This window comes from Periophthalmus magnuspinnatus, chromosome 10 (genome assembly GCF_009829125.3).
Source record: "Periophthalmus magnuspinnatus isolate fPerMag1 chromosome 10, fPerMag1.2.pri, whole genome shotgun sequence".
Lineage (NCBI taxonomy): Eukaryota > Metazoa > Chordata > Actinopteri > Gobiiformes > Gobiidae > Periophthalmus > Periophthalmus magnuspinnatus.
This window is the reverse complement of record NC_047135.1, coordinates 27676781-27693970: the sequence shown is the minus strand read 5'-3', so window position 1 is coordinate 27693970 and position 17190 is coordinate 27676781. Positions and strand designations below refer to the sequence as shown.

The 17190-nt window shown below is 39.8% G+C and overlaps 2 protein-coding genes across 2 annotated transcripts in view; both read right to left on the bottom strand.

The window, feature by feature from the left end:
- Positions 1 to 298: 298 nt before the first annotated feature.
- On the bottom strand, positions 299 to 6673 carry mcm7 (minichromosome maintenance complex component 7). The gene is made up of 15 exons (XM_033974066.2): positions 6465 to 6673; positions 4645 to 4724; positions 4369 to 4533; positions 4171 to 4295; positions 3908 to 4088; positions 3698 to 3835; positions 3464 to 3613; positions 3255 to 3369; positions 2983 to 3114; positions 2813 to 2896; positions 2512 to 2723; positions 2169 to 2434; positions 1925 to 2093; positions 1111 to 1220; positions 299 to 725 (listed from the first exon to the last, which is right to left on the bottom strand). Exons 1-15 carry the CDS (start codon positions 6493 to 6495, stop codon positions 500 to 502), a joined length of 2184 nt encoding a protein of 727 aa, XP_033829957.1. The 5' UTR covers positions 6496 to 6673; the 3' UTR covers positions 299 to 499.
- Positions 6674 to 7070: 397 nt separating this feature from the next.
- LOC117377348 (cohesin subunit SA-1) overlaps positions 7071 to 17190 on the bottom strand; it is a 20918-nt gene continuing 10798 nt past the window's right edge. Inside the window, exons 10-32 of the mRNA XM_055224612.1 lie at positions 15775 to 15873; positions 15343 to 15422; positions 14516 to 14623; positions 14307 to 14403; positions 13975 to 14077; positions 13718 to 13821; positions 13275 to 13367; positions 13101 to 13193; positions 12276 to 12476; positions 11763 to 11830; positions 11595 to 11682; positions 11426 to 11506; positions 10798 to 10890; positions 10453 to 10621; positions 9436 to 9569; positions 9092 to 9193; positions 8827 to 8960; positions 8634 to 8753; positions 8212 to 8396; positions 7957 to 8128; positions 7675 to 7770; positions 7513 to 7597; positions 7071 to 7447 (exon numbers count right to left, since the gene is read on the bottom strand). Of these exons, the coding sequence (XP_055080587.1) occupies positions 7397 to 7447; positions 7513 to 7597; positions 7675 to 7770; positions 7957 to 8128; positions 8212 to 8396; positions 8634 to 8753; positions 8827 to 8960; positions 9092 to 9193; positions 9436 to 9569; positions 10453 to 10621; positions 10798 to 10890; positions 11426 to 11506; positions 11595 to 11682; positions 11763 to 11830; positions 12276 to 12476; positions 13101 to 13193; positions 13275 to 13367; positions 13718 to 13821; positions 13975 to 14077; positions 14307 to 14403; positions 14516 to 14623; positions 15343 to 15422; positions 15775 to 15873 (2556 nt within the window). The 3' untranslated portion in view covers positions 7071 to 7396. The remainder of the gene's footprint in view (positions 7448 to 7512; positions 7598 to 7674; positions 7771 to 7956; positions 8129 to 8211; positions 8397 to 8633; positions 8754 to 8826; positions 8961 to 9091; positions 9194 to 9435; positions 9570 to 10452; positions 10622 to 10797; positions 10891 to 11425; positions 11507 to 11594; positions 11683 to 11762; positions 11831 to 12275; positions 12477 to 13100; positions 13194 to 13274; positions 13368 to 13717; positions 13822 to 13974; positions 14078 to 14306; positions 14404 to 14515; positions 14624 to 15342; positions 15423 to 15774; positions 15874 to 17190) is intronic.

Below are 17190 nucleotides of genomic sequence, written 5' to 3'. Positions count from 1 at the left end.
GGTATTTTCCTATATTTCCTAAAAATGCAGTTAACTACCTCTGACCAAATTATTACTTTGCAGGTTTTTACAGCCAAGACATAAATTCTAAGTGGGTACAGCAGTTTTGTTGAGAAACTGCAGAAACAAACCAGGTGTTCATAAACTAGCGTGGCACAGTTCAGCTTTGACCCACGTTCCAAAAATAAGAAAGACCAAATAATTGAACCATCAGTTTATTATAACCAGCCAGTCACAATACAAGGCTCAATGTCAAGCTCTAGTCCAAATCCTCAATAAAATATACAGGAATACTATCAAAAGCTGGAAAGATCATTGCAGTTTGGATACTTCTTATGGCATACATATTTACAATAGTGACTTGTATTTTAATACAACATAAAAATCAACGGGCATTCTTGTGAACGTATAAAAATGTCCCATTATAGCATAATAGAAAATTTCGGCAAATCCATCAAAAACTTTTCCAAAGTTCTAGTTAGCACCAAGTTCAGTCAGTTCAGACAAAGGTGATGCGAGTGCGTGTGTGGTTGATCTGCCACACATTCAGTTCCTCGTACTCCTCCAGGGCCTCCTGGAACTGAGCTGGAGTATAGCCCCGTGAGATGCACCTCTGCTCGGCTTCGGACATACGGACCACCCCTCCGGCACCTCCACGGCCCGCCACACCTTCTGTGGCCAGCTCTCTCACCAGGGAGAAGATGACATCAGCAGGTCTCTGGGTCCTATAGTCAAAGTGGGGAAAAACACATTTTAAATGCAGCTCAATGCAAATGCAGCTGTTTTTAATGTTGTATAGCACTTTGGGCAGCTTTGGTTGTTGGAAGTCGCTATAGAAAAAGTTTGATTGAGCTCAAGTCTTTTTTTTTTTTTTTTTTTTTAAATTTAAAAACAAAAGTGACATATCCTGATTTTTTTTTATACTTCTGTTCCCAGGCTACCGTGTGAACCTTTGCCTGTAAACCAATTTACTGCTTCCTCCAGGATACAGCAACTCTTGTAGCTAAATATGAGAAGCCCATAAAGATACTTGAGGTGCTGCACCCCCATCCCCCTCACGTGTCTCATTAGGGTATTCAATATGTCCCAAACATCTTAACCAAAACAAACCTTGTGGATGTGGACTTGTCAGCCTGAAGTGAATCCTTGGACATTTCCATCAGTCTCATTGCCTCATTAACATCCTCCTTTTCCACTGTATCCATCATACGAAGGCGAGCCTGGGGACAACAGTTCATGATGATAGATGAAGGTGATTGTTAGTCTTCAACATAAAAAAGGTGAGCGCAAGATTGCCAAAGCTGCGCTGTGCCGGCACTGTCAGACCGAGACAAGTGCAATGCCCTCTAGGATGGCCAGCAATTGCCCAAGTCTCCGCCTCTCAACACCAGCTAGTCTCCACACACATTACATAGTACAGCATTACTGTTCATGTTGAGCCAATCTGCTGTCGATTCTAACCATGATCAGTTTTGCATGGGTTTGCACAGCTGCTCCTAACGCACAAAGGCTGACTGCCCACCCTGCAAAGCTGACCAGAGCAAGACTAATGGTCAAAACTGCTTAGGGAGGCACTTAAGGTGGAATAAAACTCCTGTAATCTTGACTCAAAAGTTGGAGTTTGCCCTCTTGTGGTCAAAGCGATAGTGCATCTCCAGTCTGCCTGAAGTGCTGGTTTTGCAGTAGGGTAGGTAACTACTACCTGCACAAACAGCACTTTTGGAAGCCAGGGACCAAAAACCAGCAAACATTAGTTTGATCAAGTTGTAGACCTTTCGCCAACGTAGGAAAGAAGTGCTCACATTGCAGTAGGATCCATTAATGCTACCTGCACTGTAAGCACTTTACCACACATTGGGTATAAACTTCAAAGTTTCAGCAACTGCCACAAAAACATGTTAAATGGAAAAATACAAATCCTCACCAGAGCAGTGGAAATTCGCAGAATGGACAGCAGGGTACGAGCGGAGGTGAAGGTGGTGTCTTTGCTAACACGTGCCTCTTTCCTCATCTCAACATAAGCAGCAGTGATGTAGTCTGCTAGATTCTCAGGTACCACAGGCTGTTTCTTCTTACAAAGAGAAATGTAGCGCCTGGACACAATTTAAAGAACATGCTTTCAAAAGGGGTTTTTACATCATAGTGAAGTTTGGCTGGACCCCACATACCTCATCAGTTTCATGTCAATGGGGGTGAAGTGGGTGGGCGGCTGCCGGGAGTGTTGATGGACATAGGTGATGTGCTGAGCTAGGCGCAGATCTGCATCAGCATCTGGTTTGTCTTGAATTAACCACAGGAGGTCAAAACGGGACAGCAGAGCTGCTGGCAGCTGGATGTTTTGCTCAATAGTTTTCTTAGGATTATAGCGGCCATAGGCAGGGTTAGCAGCTGCAAGAATGGAGCAACGGGCATTCAGGGAGGTCATGATCCCAGCCTGCAGACAAAAATACATTTGAGTAAAGCTTGTGTACTACAGTCTGCAGCATATTGTGGCAGTCCCAAACTCCTCACCTTAGCAATAGAAATGGTTTGTTGTTCCATGACCTCATGAATAGCTGTGCGGTCAGCATCAGCCATCTTATCAAACTCATCGATGCAGCAAATACCCAAATCAGCAAGAACTAAAGCACCTCCTTCCAGAGTCATTTCCCCAGTCAGAGGGTCACGCATAACTGCAGCAGTCAAACCTACACCTGATGATCCTCGTCCAGTGGTGTACTGGCCTGAAATTCACAGTTAACACTTTTAGTAAAGGGAAACTGAAAATCTGGGCCAAAACAAATTGTTTGGCACACTGTCTGACAGTACTCACTTCGTGGAGCTAAACGGTCAATGTATGACAGCAGTTGGGACTTTGCTACACCAGGATCTCCCATCAAACAGATGTTGATATTGCCTGAACAAAAAAAAGAACAATGAATAAAATGCTAGAACATGTAAACATTTCTTAAAATCTACAGGACCAACCAATTCAATACCCACCTCTTATTTTCATGCCTTTAGGGGCTTGCTCAACACCTCCAACCAGGAGCAAAAGAAGAGCTTTTTTAACATCTTCATGTCCGTAGATTTCTGGTGCAATTGATCCAGCCAGTTTCTCATAAAACCCTTCATCTGCAATTAACGACAATTTATATGGCTTCATTTCATCATCAGTATTACAGTTAATGTTTTGAAATGTAAATGGCAGAAACATCTCATCTGCCTCAATGGCATATTGTTTAAAACTGAATACTTTCCATTTGACACATTACCTGTGATGCTTCGCAGCTCTTCCTCACTCAGTTCCTCATTGCCAAGTTCATCGTCCTCAGTTTTATTCATAAGTATGATGCTGTGTGCTTCCATGTACGTTTCTGACAGAAGACCCTGGTACAATTAAATAAGTTATCAATTTTTTTTCAAATGACTGCACTGAAGTTAGAATATTCAGATCAACTACAATAAAGAAAAAGCATCTCACTTGAGTGGCCTGCGCAAAGCCAGTGCGCAGCAGAGGGAGGAAGACCCCTGTGATGGCCACATGGTCACCAGGCTGAGCCAGACGAGTGTTTTCGCCTCTGGCAAATACTGTCATACACCGCGGAATGTTTCCCACGGGCACCTGGTCACTCTAGTCACAGTCAAAAACATAACTCAGGATTTTTCAGTGCAAAATGTTAAAACTGTAATTGCTGTGCTGGAAATACATCCTTACATGTTCCTGAATTTTCAGCTCCTGGAACTTTACAAACTTTGAGCCTCTGGTCTGAAGGTATAAGCGCCCTCCAGATTTGTTGGTGACACACTCTTGACTGGGGCACATCACCAGGGGCATGAAGGAGGGGGACTGGATCTGAGGAACAGGACAATTACATTAGACACATACATAGACCAGTTTACACAGAGTGCCTTCAGTTACACTTACAGGCTGATAGGTCTCTGCACCGCACTGGTCACAGGTGTACGTTGCGACAGCCATCATTGGTTTGACCTCTGTGGCCCGGGTCACTATACCTCTGACAGTCACCAGATGCCCAATGCTGTCTGCTCGAACGTCACGCACCACTTTAGGCTTACCAGTGCTGGGAGCCTTAAAGTATACCTCACTGAAAATAAAAGTTCACATTTTAAAAAGGTTTGTTAACAAGCTCAAGTAAAATTTGAAAAGCTAAAAAAACAACAACATACAATCGTCTCATGAGCTCCGGTGGGTATTGGTTGCGTGGGTCCCGGGTGTCTGCAGGGTCACGTCCCCTTTGCTCCATCATCAGCCTGTGCTCAATGTATACATCCAATGAGTCCTTGGCCACCACCTGGATAACCAGTAAAAAATTAAAAGTCAACCTTAAACCATTGAAAGAAAAAATAAAATTCTTAATGCCGTACATCTTTCTCTTTATATTCCGGCAGCAGCTCATGAACAGCATCAGCTATGAGGCCACTGTAGCGTTTAGCGTTCTCACAAATGCTCTCAACCAGGTCAGGGTCCTCCTCCGCCACATCATCGAGGTCCACTTGAAGAGATACCTGCTCCCTATGGGCCAGAGCCACCTGCAAAACAGACCCATCAAGTTTCCGTACACTTACAAAATAAGTCTGGGGGGGGGGGGGGGGGGGGGGGGAAGTCCTAGTCCTAATCTACTCCAATTCAAACATGCTTACAAGTTGTGCTCCATATTTGAACTGCTTCTTCCCATTATCATCTTCTGTGTAAAACTCCTGCAGGAACCTCTTCAGCTTATCTGTGGGCAAAATATACAATAATTAACATGATTTCACACACCATCCAACAATGAAAGCAAAAAAATTGTTCGGAATCAGGCCCCTGGGCAGTGGGCCTATACACCATTAGATCGTTTGTTGTCCTGCTCCGACCCCCTTTGTTGAGTAACACGGCATCCTGTAATCTCGATGAGTCACTATTACCTTTAACGCAACGTAAACAGCCCAGGATGCGCTGTACACTTTTATTTTCTGCACCCATCAATACTTTGGCTGGATACAACAAAAAGCTGTCACTGTGCAGTAAAGACCTTAGATGATAGTGTAAACAAGACAGACGCACTCCGTGTTCGTTTGCGAAAGATACCCTACTTCCCGAAAGAACTACAACAACAAACCCCATTTCCACTGAAAATCCAACAAAGACGCTCTGAAAAGAACACGAGTAATAATCCACTTACTTTAAGGCAATCTCCGCTGATGTGCGCCTCTACTTTACCATTTCTCTGCTCGAGGATGTTATTGTAAACAAAGCAGCACATGGCTTTGTGCCTCGCCACCCCAAAATCCCTCCGCCACCGTTCCGCTTTTAAAAGTAGTCCTTATTTAAATCGCGCCTATGTCTTATCACCGGGATGAAAGATTAGAGTAAGACATAGGGTAATATTAGGCAATACTAGGGAATAATGAGACGCAAAGTAGCAATGGTTTAAGTTGGTGCAGGTGAGAAATATAGTCGATACATTTTTGTCACTTTTTACCCCCATCCGAGCTCCACTCTATTGCAATCATTTCAGCCTTTCTAATGAGATTTCTGCTGTGCTGCCACTTTGATTTACAACTACTACTTCTATGGTAGATCTAGCTTTGAATTGGGCTAGTTTTATCACCCCCTTTGAGCTGTGGCGATTGCATACTAAAAGGGTAAAATGGCTGGTGTTAAGAGACCACAACAATCGTTCTACAAACTTGAAATCCAAGGAACCGGGCCGCCACATTAGGGCCCCACCACTGCAATACAGAGTAAACCCACGCTCAGAATGTGAATACACCATGGTGCAAGTCACACATAAGCACAAAAGGAGGAGTAAACTGTGGCAGACCGCGCAATTGTACATTTAACACAACTTGACGCGTGCTAGTTTGGCTGCGCTCCTAAGCCCCACGCTATCGCCAACAAAGCTAAGTGTGGAAACCTCTCAATGTGTGATTTGCAAGCCAATCACTGCGATTAGTTTTCTTTATCCGATCCAATTCAATATTCTGTGATATTAGGTCATAGAGATGGGCCTTTCCCGGTCGTTAAACTGACACGGATAGTCATTTTGGGACATGTGCTGCTGCAAACACTGGCGCCTGCTCCTTTGTTTAAGAACATCCATCCGGGTCACTGCTCGCGGCGTCCTGCACTCACACAGCGAGGTGATTACACAAGACCAGTGCAGAAAAGTTTGAATGTAACAAGTTCATGCGTCCAAAAATCAATCAATCCTGCTTGTAAAGTGGAAAAAATAAAATTAAAAAATCTCCGTCAATGGCAACTGAACTTTGATCAATCAGAAATCAAAGTATACTCTTAACAGTATGATGTTAAACAAGAAAATACTCATAAAAGAAACACGGCGACATGAATGAACACAATGTCCACATCGATCTGAAAACTACACAACTTTTACCACGATTTCTGCTTACACTGGATGGATATAAAGTGCAGACAACCTGTTGCTACCATGTAACTGTGAAGCATGCGAGTACATTACCTTTCTCTGCCGCATAATCCTTACGAGCCATTACTGCAGCAGAGGAGAAGTACAAAGATCAGCGAGTAAACGTAAAAAAAAAACAACGCAAAAATAGCAGATCGTGGGTGAAATAGTGAGTTTTGCGCCGGTAATATGGACAAGACGAGCACTCATTCACACTAGTCCTCCCTGCAGCACGGTGAGAAGTGGCGCCAGTCTGACGTCTCCCGCAGCCAATCGCGTGGCTTAATCTGGTGAAAAGAGGCGGGTTTTAGACATGGCGGGAAAACTGGGGCGCACGCTGTGTCACGTGACTTACGTTACTTCCGTTGTGCTCATCACAGTTGGCGCGAAAGTTGAGGGCATTCCTTTCACCAATAAAAAGGGCTGTCATAATCACTGACAACGTCACAGTACTAAAACTATCAACAGTCAGGGCAGTAATCCTGTTATATACATGTATGTCAGAGGTATGACTCATAAGGCTTAATTACATTAGGTTTTTTTCAGCTGCTTGCATTACTTCATTACAACACTATACCTGTTATTCCTGCAATCACATACTTTCTTTCATTTAGTTATACAATAAGTGTCCAACTAATAATAATAATAATAATACAAGTTCATGACAAATATGCATGTTTAATGAAATACAAAAGTGCAACACCATTTTAAATACACAACAATAACAATATCTTAAATGACTATGTTATAGAACAATGACAGATTAGATGTGTAACATTAACAAAAACATTAGGCTGAACCAACTTAAACAAATCATTTCATTAGTGTTGCACATTTTCACATAAACGTCATAATCGCTTGACAACATCAAACATCTGAAACAAGAAGATGTTCATGGATTGTAAAGAAATCCAACAATCAAGTTTGCAAAAAACAATGCAGTAGGCACATTTTGAAAGAATTCCTTTGCTTCGAGATTAATGTCTTCAGTCAAAGAGTTCATCAAGGACACTTGGTGTTGTCTGACGGTTGGACACCTGATGAGAAAAAGCATTAATGCTTGTGGCCCCAAGTAGCAATTTATGTAGTCTTTTTCCTTCACCTGTGAATGAATAGTGTGATCACTGTCACTTTCATAATCCTCAATGTTAGGCTCCTCTTCTTCAATGTCGTCAATTAGAGACAGCCTGGAAGCGGATTTGTAAATTAGTATTATATAATCTCATCTCTATTATGAATGGACTACTTCCTAAATGTGTCTTACAAAGTGAGATGGGAGTTCAGATCAGCCTGTTCTGCTGTGCGCTGTCTGATGGTCGGCACGCATCGCTTGTTTCTCTTTACTGCTTTCATCTGTGTCCTACAAGGAGGCATCATGATGAGGCACAGAACTAAGCATTTTGGTTTGAAACATGCATTTCTCACCCAGGAAAAAACAAAACAAAACAAGAAATATCCCACAAAACCATTCTAACTACTAAGGGTTAAGACATTGTTTACAAAACAAAAAAGAGCTTAAGTGTAAATTAACATGAACCTATCTTACCTGGGTGAAAACTCCTCCTCAGACTGAGGCTCGGTTAAAGTGATGTCATTGTGGGACTCAGCACCTTGGAAGTCCCCAGATCCCAGAGCTTTGGAGGGCTCTTTAAGCACAGTGGAGGTTAGGACTGGAGTGGGCAGAGAGCTGTGGAGACTGCTGTTGTCCAAGGCTGATGCTGTGTTCAAAAGACATATCAAATCATGTATTAAGTAATGTTTAGGATGTATGTTTGATTTAAAGAGCTGAAATGCATTGTACCATTTGCAGTAGTTCTTTTGCGTTTTGTCACAGGACTGTTGTGGGCAGAGACTGCTTCACTTTGCTCCCCCCCTTCGTGGTCCTTGGGTTTAGAAACGGTTCGATCCTGTAAAGAGCGCTGGTACAGTCTGACAGACGACCAGCAGAGGGCAGCCTCGGGACACTCTGATTTCAGAAATGAAGCTCTGTAACAAGGGATGACAGGAATGAGGACAAAGAAAGAGGCCAGCCTAATGTTTGTGCACTTGGAATTTAAATGAATTTAAATAATAGTAATATATACATTGTAAATGAATGATATCAAATTACCATTCCAAGTATCCACTAACATAAAAGCTTGTAGTAAAGAAATCTGTATAAAAGATTCATAAATACCCTGACATGTATTTAAGAATTATTATGCTTTAATGAGTATTGCTAACAATTGGGCACGGTCCTTTGGCAGCAGCTTGAAACTAAACTCGCTGAGGACCTCTAGGAAAAGCACATTTTGGAGTTCCTCCTCTCCTTGTGAGGCCCGAAATGCAAAACGAATACCATCCCTAAAAAGCAAAGATAAAAAAAATAAATAACTACTTTATTACGCTTGAAACTGTGATTAAACATTATCCTCACATATGCAATGCCACCAGTGGTTTGCGGGCGCGATGTAGATCAATGCCAAAGCTCATAGCGAGCCTTTTGGCAAGATCCCGAATCTCGCTAATATCCTGTTTGCTGCGCTCCTCTGTTAGCATCTCTGAGAAAAGCTGGAAACGCACATGCACAATTATAACACGTAAGATATATGTAAATCATTGCAAACAAGTATTAATGTTCAATTAAAAACTGAAATGTGAAATAAACTGTAATTATCAATATTATTAAGGAAAGGAATTACCTGTTGCAAACTCAGGCAGATGGTTTTTGCGCTCTGAACAGAATTGATGAGCTTGGTCTTGCTTATTGTCTCCTTAATGATGTCACCGTAGTCTTTACAGTACTAATTGAGGAGGATAAGGAATAAATTGTTTTGCATGGTCTAATAAAAAATGGCTCTTCTGTAGTCAATGTTCTAACTCTTGTCACTTGTAGTTCTAAAACTATGACACACTCCACCCTTTTATATGTCCTTCAAAACTAAAAATGAAATTGCATAATTAATTTAACAAGACAAATCCATCATTATATAAACTAAATAAAAATGCTCAATTGTCCCTTCTATTAACCCTGTGTTCCCCAAACCTTGCTGTAGTGTTTGAAGACGTCAGTCGCAGCAGATAGATCGAAAACCCCATAGATGACTAGTTTGCAATAGCCAGCCAGCTGATTGCGCTTTCTCTGAAGCTGGATTATTATTGTCTCTTTGTCAACTTCTTCTGCAAACACAAAAATACAGATCAATAAATGTCAAGTCAAAGTGATATTATTGGACCAAACACAGAGGTGGCATTCACGTTGTAGAATTTGATGGTAAAATAATTTCAGAAGGAGGGAAACTCTATGGAAGAGGCACTGTTATTTGCTCCACATAGAAGGCACATATTTTGCCATTTTCTGATCGGTTATAATGTTGTTTCCACATCACAAACATACCTGGAGTTTTGTTTTGTTTCATTTACACATGTTTAACACACCAGTTCTTCATATTTATGCTGAGTTCTCTCAAACAAAAAACACTTTGTTCCAGCGTGTGATCTCATGTGGTAATACAGGAAGTGCTCCAGTGTGTTTTAAACTCCATACAATTTCACTGGAATTATTTGGATAATTTCAGCCCTGGAATTGCCAACCTATACTGAACAATAGTAAAAGGTTATGGTTTGAAAACTACCGCTCCGTGACATCACAAGGTGGAACAGAGCATTTTGAGCTTTGGAGATGTAAACAGACTATAATAATAAACTATTACTCAAACATGTGTGAATGAAACAAAACACAACTCCAGGTATGTTTTTGATGAGGTGACAGCATTATAACGTGACTTAAAGCTCACAACAATACATTTTGTGCAATATAGGATCTTTCAACTAACAATAATTACATCTTTAGGCTTGAATGACGGCACCACTTTGTGAAGCTATTGTTATTAATTATAATAATAATAATAATAATAATAATAATAATAACAACTAACTAAAACTAACCCTTCTGAGAGAAAGATGTCAACTTTTGTCTTTGTTGTTTATTGACCATAAATCAATTATAGGAATTGTAGAATGTTATGTGAAGGCAACCTATTTAAATTTTTTAAAAGCATACCATTTAGTTCGTCATCATCAGTGTCAGTGAATACATAATCCAGGAGGAAAGCAGCCATCTCTGAGCGCAGGGCGTCTGAGGGCAGGTGCACCAAGGTCTGCAGTGCGGGTTCAGAGCGCACAGAAGTCTCACTGAACAGCAGCAGCAGGTCACACAGCAGCTCAAATGCCTGGAGATAAGACAACACACCAGGTAGACTTTCAAATATATCTGAACTGACCCATGCAGTTACCAGTTGTGATGAGACTCTAACACATTGCCATACGTATTTAGATACACACGTTTCTAAATAGAGCCCCAATTGTTACGCAGTTCTTAATCATTTAAACATAACTAAGCACTCACCTGATTTCTGATCTCAGCCTGAGTCACAGACAAATAGGTCTGACAGACTTTACAGAAGGAGCGGACCTCTCTTTTAAGGATCTTAATTTCTTCCTGTGCAGGATATAGTCAAACAAAAAGCAAGTAATTATAGATCTTTTAAATACATGCTAAGATTTTAGAACTGAGATACCAGGGAAAAAAAGTGGAAGAGTTTCAACAGAGAAACTAAATACTAAAATGCAATTTTAAAGCTGTTAAGTTGTATTTTTCCATTCTTTGTAATAGAAAAACAAGATGGCTCTACCGTGACATTCATTCATTAATAATACTTATACTACATTAGCATTTAGATCTGGTGTCAATCATTTACAATGTATTCTGGGCAATTTAATTTGGCTTCCAGTTGTCCCCATTTTGAAATTTGAACATTCTGATGATATAACATGACTGTTTAAGTCAACAAATTGAGACACCTCCTCTATGTAACCTTATGGCTGTATCCACAAAACAAATAGCTTTTCTAATTGCCCTGTGTCTGTGCAGCTGGTGTGGGTCAGCTGTGATGTAGGGGGCTTTTACTTTATTTAAATATATGTCACACATCATTAAGCAAAGCAATGCATGTGAGAGTAATGTATAGGTGAACCTTTTTTGGTGTGGAGTTGACTGCTTTGACTTTGAACCACATCAAATGAAAAGCAGCACATTTGAGCGCAGAGACCATGAGCTACAATTTTACAAGAAGGGAGAAAAGCTAGTTATTGATCATAGAAAGATAAGTAAATGTATTTAATTTAGCCTGAAAGTGTAGCTACCTCTTCTTCCGGCTGTATAGTCTCTACTCTGCTGTTCAGGAGCTGGAGGCAACCATCAAAGAGCTTCCAGGCAGTAGGATCTTTAGCACTGGAAATGCAAGCCAATTCAGATATATGCACACTCACTTTGGTATCAAAGCTATGTGAGTGAGTGTTACAAATACTAACCAGCTCAACGCTCCAATCCTCTTCAAGGCAATGGCAGCACTATACACATCATCTTCATCGGCACTTCCCTATACAGGAACAAGCATTTTATTGTATTGTTTATAAACATGTAAATTGTGTGCAAAGTAAAAACTTAAAAACTGGGTCTACGCAATTAAATACAATTTTAAATCAAGATTGAAATTCAGTCATTTCAAATTGATAATGATCAGCTTGAGTTTTTTTTTTTTTACTCATAGGTCTACAGCCTCCATCACTAAAAACCATGTCGTTTGGAGCAGAGTTCAAACTTTGGAGAAAGAAATTTGACTTGAAAAAATATTATTAATAATTTCACATTTTTTGTGTTAATAATTAAAGGTCTTGTTTTTGTTCAAGAAAATAGTATTGAAAGACATGTTTAAGACAAAATACAACTGAAACAAAAACTGTGATGAATCAATGAGGGGGGCGGGGGTTCTGATTAATTTATCTCCCCGCCCTAATAAATATTATAATGGATTTTTGCTTTACCTGTAGTAGCTCACTCAAGTAGCTGTTGAAGCAGTCAGTGAGGGTGTCCAATAACTGACTAAACGTGGTGTGAGCGCGTGAGGAGAAGGTGTACCGGTCCGAGCACAGAATGCTGACTAAATGTGCACACGCCTCCAACACAGCCGCATCCGTGTGCTTTTCCACAATGACACAGACCTGAGCCAGGAGCTGATCCAAGTGCTGGAACAGAGATATTAACATGATGCCAATATGTACTAGGCCTGCAGAATATGTCACTAAATTAGTGATATAGCAATATTGGCCAATGTAATAATTATTACAGTAAGCAAAAAAAAATACAGCAATAAAAAGTAATAAAAATAAAGTGACAGAAATTTACTATTTTGTGAAAGTAAATTGTAAAAAAAGGTAGATTTGATTCATTTCAATTTTCCTTATGTCATATTTTTGCATTGTTTTGGTATAGTATGTTTTTCTTTTGACAGTTTGACTAGTAATTTTACTTCAATTACACTTATTGTGTCGCAAAAGTAAATTTAACTCCATCAACTGGACTGAAGTTTTTAAGAGTGTATAAGCTTCGCCACGTCATCCACATCCAAGAATTTTTTTCAGTTCTAATGGAGTTTGAAGGAAGGAACTAACTACATTGAAACTAACACCCTATGTGATGTTGAAATGTGCTAAAAAAGTGCTCATTTCAACATCACAATAATATTGTTCTCAGAAAAGAAAAACATAGTTATTATCAATATATTGCATCTCTTTCACATACAACCTTAATATGCACAATGTGATAACAAAACGACTGCTTTGGTTTCATTTCCAAACAGCGTGGCTTACATTTGACATGCGTGGGGCACTACTGAACAACTCTAGGTCGAAATAGAGGGGAACTTTCAGGAGTAGGGTCACCTTCGCTGCATCTGCTGAGTACTGCAGAAAAAGATCAGATAATGGTGACATGTTTTTTTGTTCTAAATAAAAGAAACAATAAAAGTGAGTATCACGCTTTACTTTGGTTAGTAATTGAGGGAGGAGAGGAATGAAGTGAGCTGTAATGCGTCCGCGGTCCTGCTCTTGGATCTTCTTGTCCTTAATACTCAGAATCTACACCCAGTTACACACTGGTCATTTTTTATACATAAATATACGACAGGTACACTATGTATCTTTTCTAGACGAGGGTCTGCCACCTGCTTGTTTCCATGGAGATGCTATTACTTTGCTTTACAGCGTCACCTGCTTATCTCCATTCCAGGCAAAGTAACAGGTCAGATCTTCTCCATGGAGACGAGCAGTTGGCAGTCCTTCCACCAGAAAACTTACATAGTGCACCTTTAAAATATTCAGTATTTGGTATGTGGATACAACCAAGCATATACAATTACGTTTCATAGAATATTTAATAGAGAACATGAGTAAAATACTGTATATTTTTATATTTCAAGTGTTCATACCTTTTTGCCCTGCGTTCTCCCAACAGGTGGTGTAGCCTGTGACGCCCGCTGAATGGCACACACCATCAACTCGATCAGGGCCCCCTCCTCCTCATCCAACAAACCTGACATTAGGAGAGGTGGAGATAGGCAGAAATGTGTGGGTGGTATGTAAGGAGAGACAGGAAGAAAACATAACAGACAGATGGGTGTGCTACAGCTGGCAATGCAAAACATGTGATTTATATTGAAACTGTGACCTCATACTTGACCCTCACCGGTTTCAACAAGAAGATATGCAGTCATAGTCTCCCAGTTTCTCAGCTCCGATCCAGCCACGTCCCAAAGGCTGTCTACCAGGTATGTACCATGCTCATGAAACTACACCAAACCAAAGTAAGCAGAATTTTGATGAGTAATTGCATTTGTATTGCATTGTCTATCTCTCTATATCCGTGGAATCATGTAAGTGACATGCCACCTACAGAAGGTTACATAGTGCAAAGTGCAATTTAAGTGAAAACGGCTTAGTCCATACATTATTTCAAAACAAGATCAAAATTCTGAAATCAAGCCACTGAATGTATGTTTTCTGCAGCGTAAAACTTACTTCACATTGGATGTAAAAAGCTATCATCATCTGAATAAAGGCAGCACTGTTACTCTTAAAACTCTCCTGATTTTGTTCAGCGTACATCAGTTTCATTCTGAGGAAAACACAAAGCAATTAATAATGACTTCTTAATATCTTAATGCTGAGATGTCGTTTTTAAACCAATATATTATAGCTATCATGCAAATGTATTAGATACTTGGAACCTGTGGTAAAGGAAGTTGCCAGCAGCACAAGCCAAACCCCGATGAGAAGCATATACAAGAGGATAGATGTGACCGTGCTCATCTTCCGTCAGACCTTCCTCTGTGCTCCTGTATGTGACAAGATAGGATCAACATAAATGTAGCAGGTACATCCCAAGTAGCACAAAAGAAATCGATCTGGACATTTATTTTGTACAGTAATTAGTTATTCATGTCTAATCTAATATGAGTCAGTGTTGCTAGTTGACAGAAAACCTGAGAAAATCGTGACACAAATGTGAATCACTGGTGGATATGACAAAGAGTGTTATCACAGCCATGAATCAGTAGTTTTATAATAGATTAGGTGGACACAGAAGCGTACATTTACCTCACAATATCAAATGCTTTCTGAACTAATATACCACATTTACCAGCTATACTCCTTATGTTTAGGGATGTCAGGATATACATTTGCATTAATGTCAGAAGAAACATCATGATTTCTTTTCCAACAATAATTAAATTCTTTCGTATCTATTATTTAGTTTATATATATATATATATATATATATATATATATATATATATATATATATATATATATATATATATATATATATATATATATATATATATATATATATATATATATATAATATGTATTTGAGTAAATTGTCTCGCAACAGTACAGGTATATTGTATGAGCATCTGGGTACTGGCTACATCTAATTCTAAGGTGTGTTAATCAGGAAGTGCGTGTTAGTATGCTAGGTACCATCACAGTAGTTCTGTTTTTCACATCCTTAAGACAAAAAAAAACAAAAAAACAACAACAAAAAACTCACTGTTGGATCAGCAGCAACAGACTGACGACTTCCAATGCCACGTCTGGTTCCTTGTCCAGTACCATGCTGAGGATCCTCTCCTGAACACACACAAAGCAATAATAAGCATAATCATATCACATATTTACACTTAGAGACACACTGATTGAAAAAGCCTTTATCAACAGATGCACATGTGGTTTCAATAAGGTTTTTTTTTGTATTTGTGAAGAGATTATTAGTCAATGACAGTAATTAACGCTCCAAGATCCAGACACAGACCCAGACAAAAATGAGAGCAAAAAGCTCACATGAATGACATAAAAAGAATGGAACAAAACACACATGGCTTCAAGAGTACCAACGCATGAACAATAGATGAAAAAGAGACAGACAGACAGAGGCAGAAACAGGCAAATGAAGGGTCTGGCTAATCCACCGGGGATGGTTTACTTTAAATCTGCTGGTGAAAAGCTCCAGGCGGCCAATGAACTCTTTCTCTTGGTACAGACCCTGCAGGGCGCGCACACACTGCAGACGCACTGGACTTTGCTGAAACACAAACAATATAACAACCAGCACACTTAACATTCAACATACACTTTCATACAGTACAACCCCCTTTAATGTTTATCTAGTATTGGTGTGTAGTGTGTGGGAGACGTAGCCAAAATGAATATAATATTGTGGCAGTTACTGTCATTGAGATGCAAAAAGGTGTCTGTACGATTTGGGTAAATGTCTAATTGCAATATTTCAGGCAAGCACTGCAATTGCAATTAGATTTGCAATTTATGTTTTAATAATACAATTCTGTTCAAAGTTAACATTTTAAACTCGTCCAGAAGAACTGACAGAAAGAATGAAATATAAACTGACAAACTAATACAAGAATCACCTTTCAGAACATGTTTGTACAAATCTAAACTACAGGGTAGCAGTTTCCATGCAGAATAAGACAGGACATTTTGTTGTTTATGGAGGAAATTATACTTGAACACTTGAAAAATCTCAGCCTTTGTAATTTACTGATAGAGTACATTGAAATTTGTGATTTCAAGTCAGTTGCAGTTTATTTTGCAGCCCTAACACAGACTTAGAATATAATTGTCTATAATTGTCAGCAAATAGCGACGATTAAAAATAAAAAGAACATAAACATGTTGTGTAATCTTCCAAATCAATATTTTTGACTTTTTGTGGTTAATTTCATGGTCCAAGTTTTGTGGGTGCACCTAAACCAAGGCATTTAAAGAAAACACTTTAGCATATTCACAATGCAATGTTGTCTACACTCACCTAAAGGATTATTAGGAACACCTGTTCAATTTCCCCTTAATGCAATTATCTAATCAACCAATCACATGGCAGTTGCTCCAATGCATTTAGGGGTGTGGTCCTGGTCAAGACAATCTCCTGAACTCCAAACTGAATGTCAGAATGGGAAAGAAAGGTGATTTAAGCAATTTTGAGCGTGGCATGTTTGTTGGTGCCAGACAGGCCGGTCTGAGTATTTCACAATCTGCCCAGTTACTGGGATTTTCACGCACAACCATTTCTAGGGTTTACAAAGAATGGTGTGAAAAGGGAAAAAACATCCAGTATGCAGCAGTCCTGAGGGCGAAAATGCCTTGTTGATGCTAGAGGTCAGAGGAGAATGGGCCGAGTGATTCAAGCTGACAGAAGAGCAACATTGACTGAAATAACCACTCGTTACAACCGAGGAATGCAGCAAAGCATTTGTGAAGCCACAACATGCACAACCTTGAGGCGGATGGGCTACAACAGCAGAAGACCCCACCGGGTACCACTCATCTCCACTACAAATAGGAAAAGGAGGTGTCATGATGTCAGTTTTCCCTGTCCTCC

Coding starts and splice junctions, on each gene's coding strand:
- mcm7 (XM_033974066.2), bottom strand. CDS start 6,495: ATGGCTCGTAAGGATTATGCGGCAGAGAAAG. Junction 4,725..6,464: donor GGATTATGCGGCAGAGAAAG/GTAATGTACTCG, acceptor TTTTGCCCACAG/ATAAGCTGAAGAGGTTCCTG. Junction 3,614..3,697: donor AGCTGAAAATTCAGGAACAT/GTAAGGATGTAT, acceptor GACTGTGACTAG/AGTGACCAGGTGCCCGTGGG.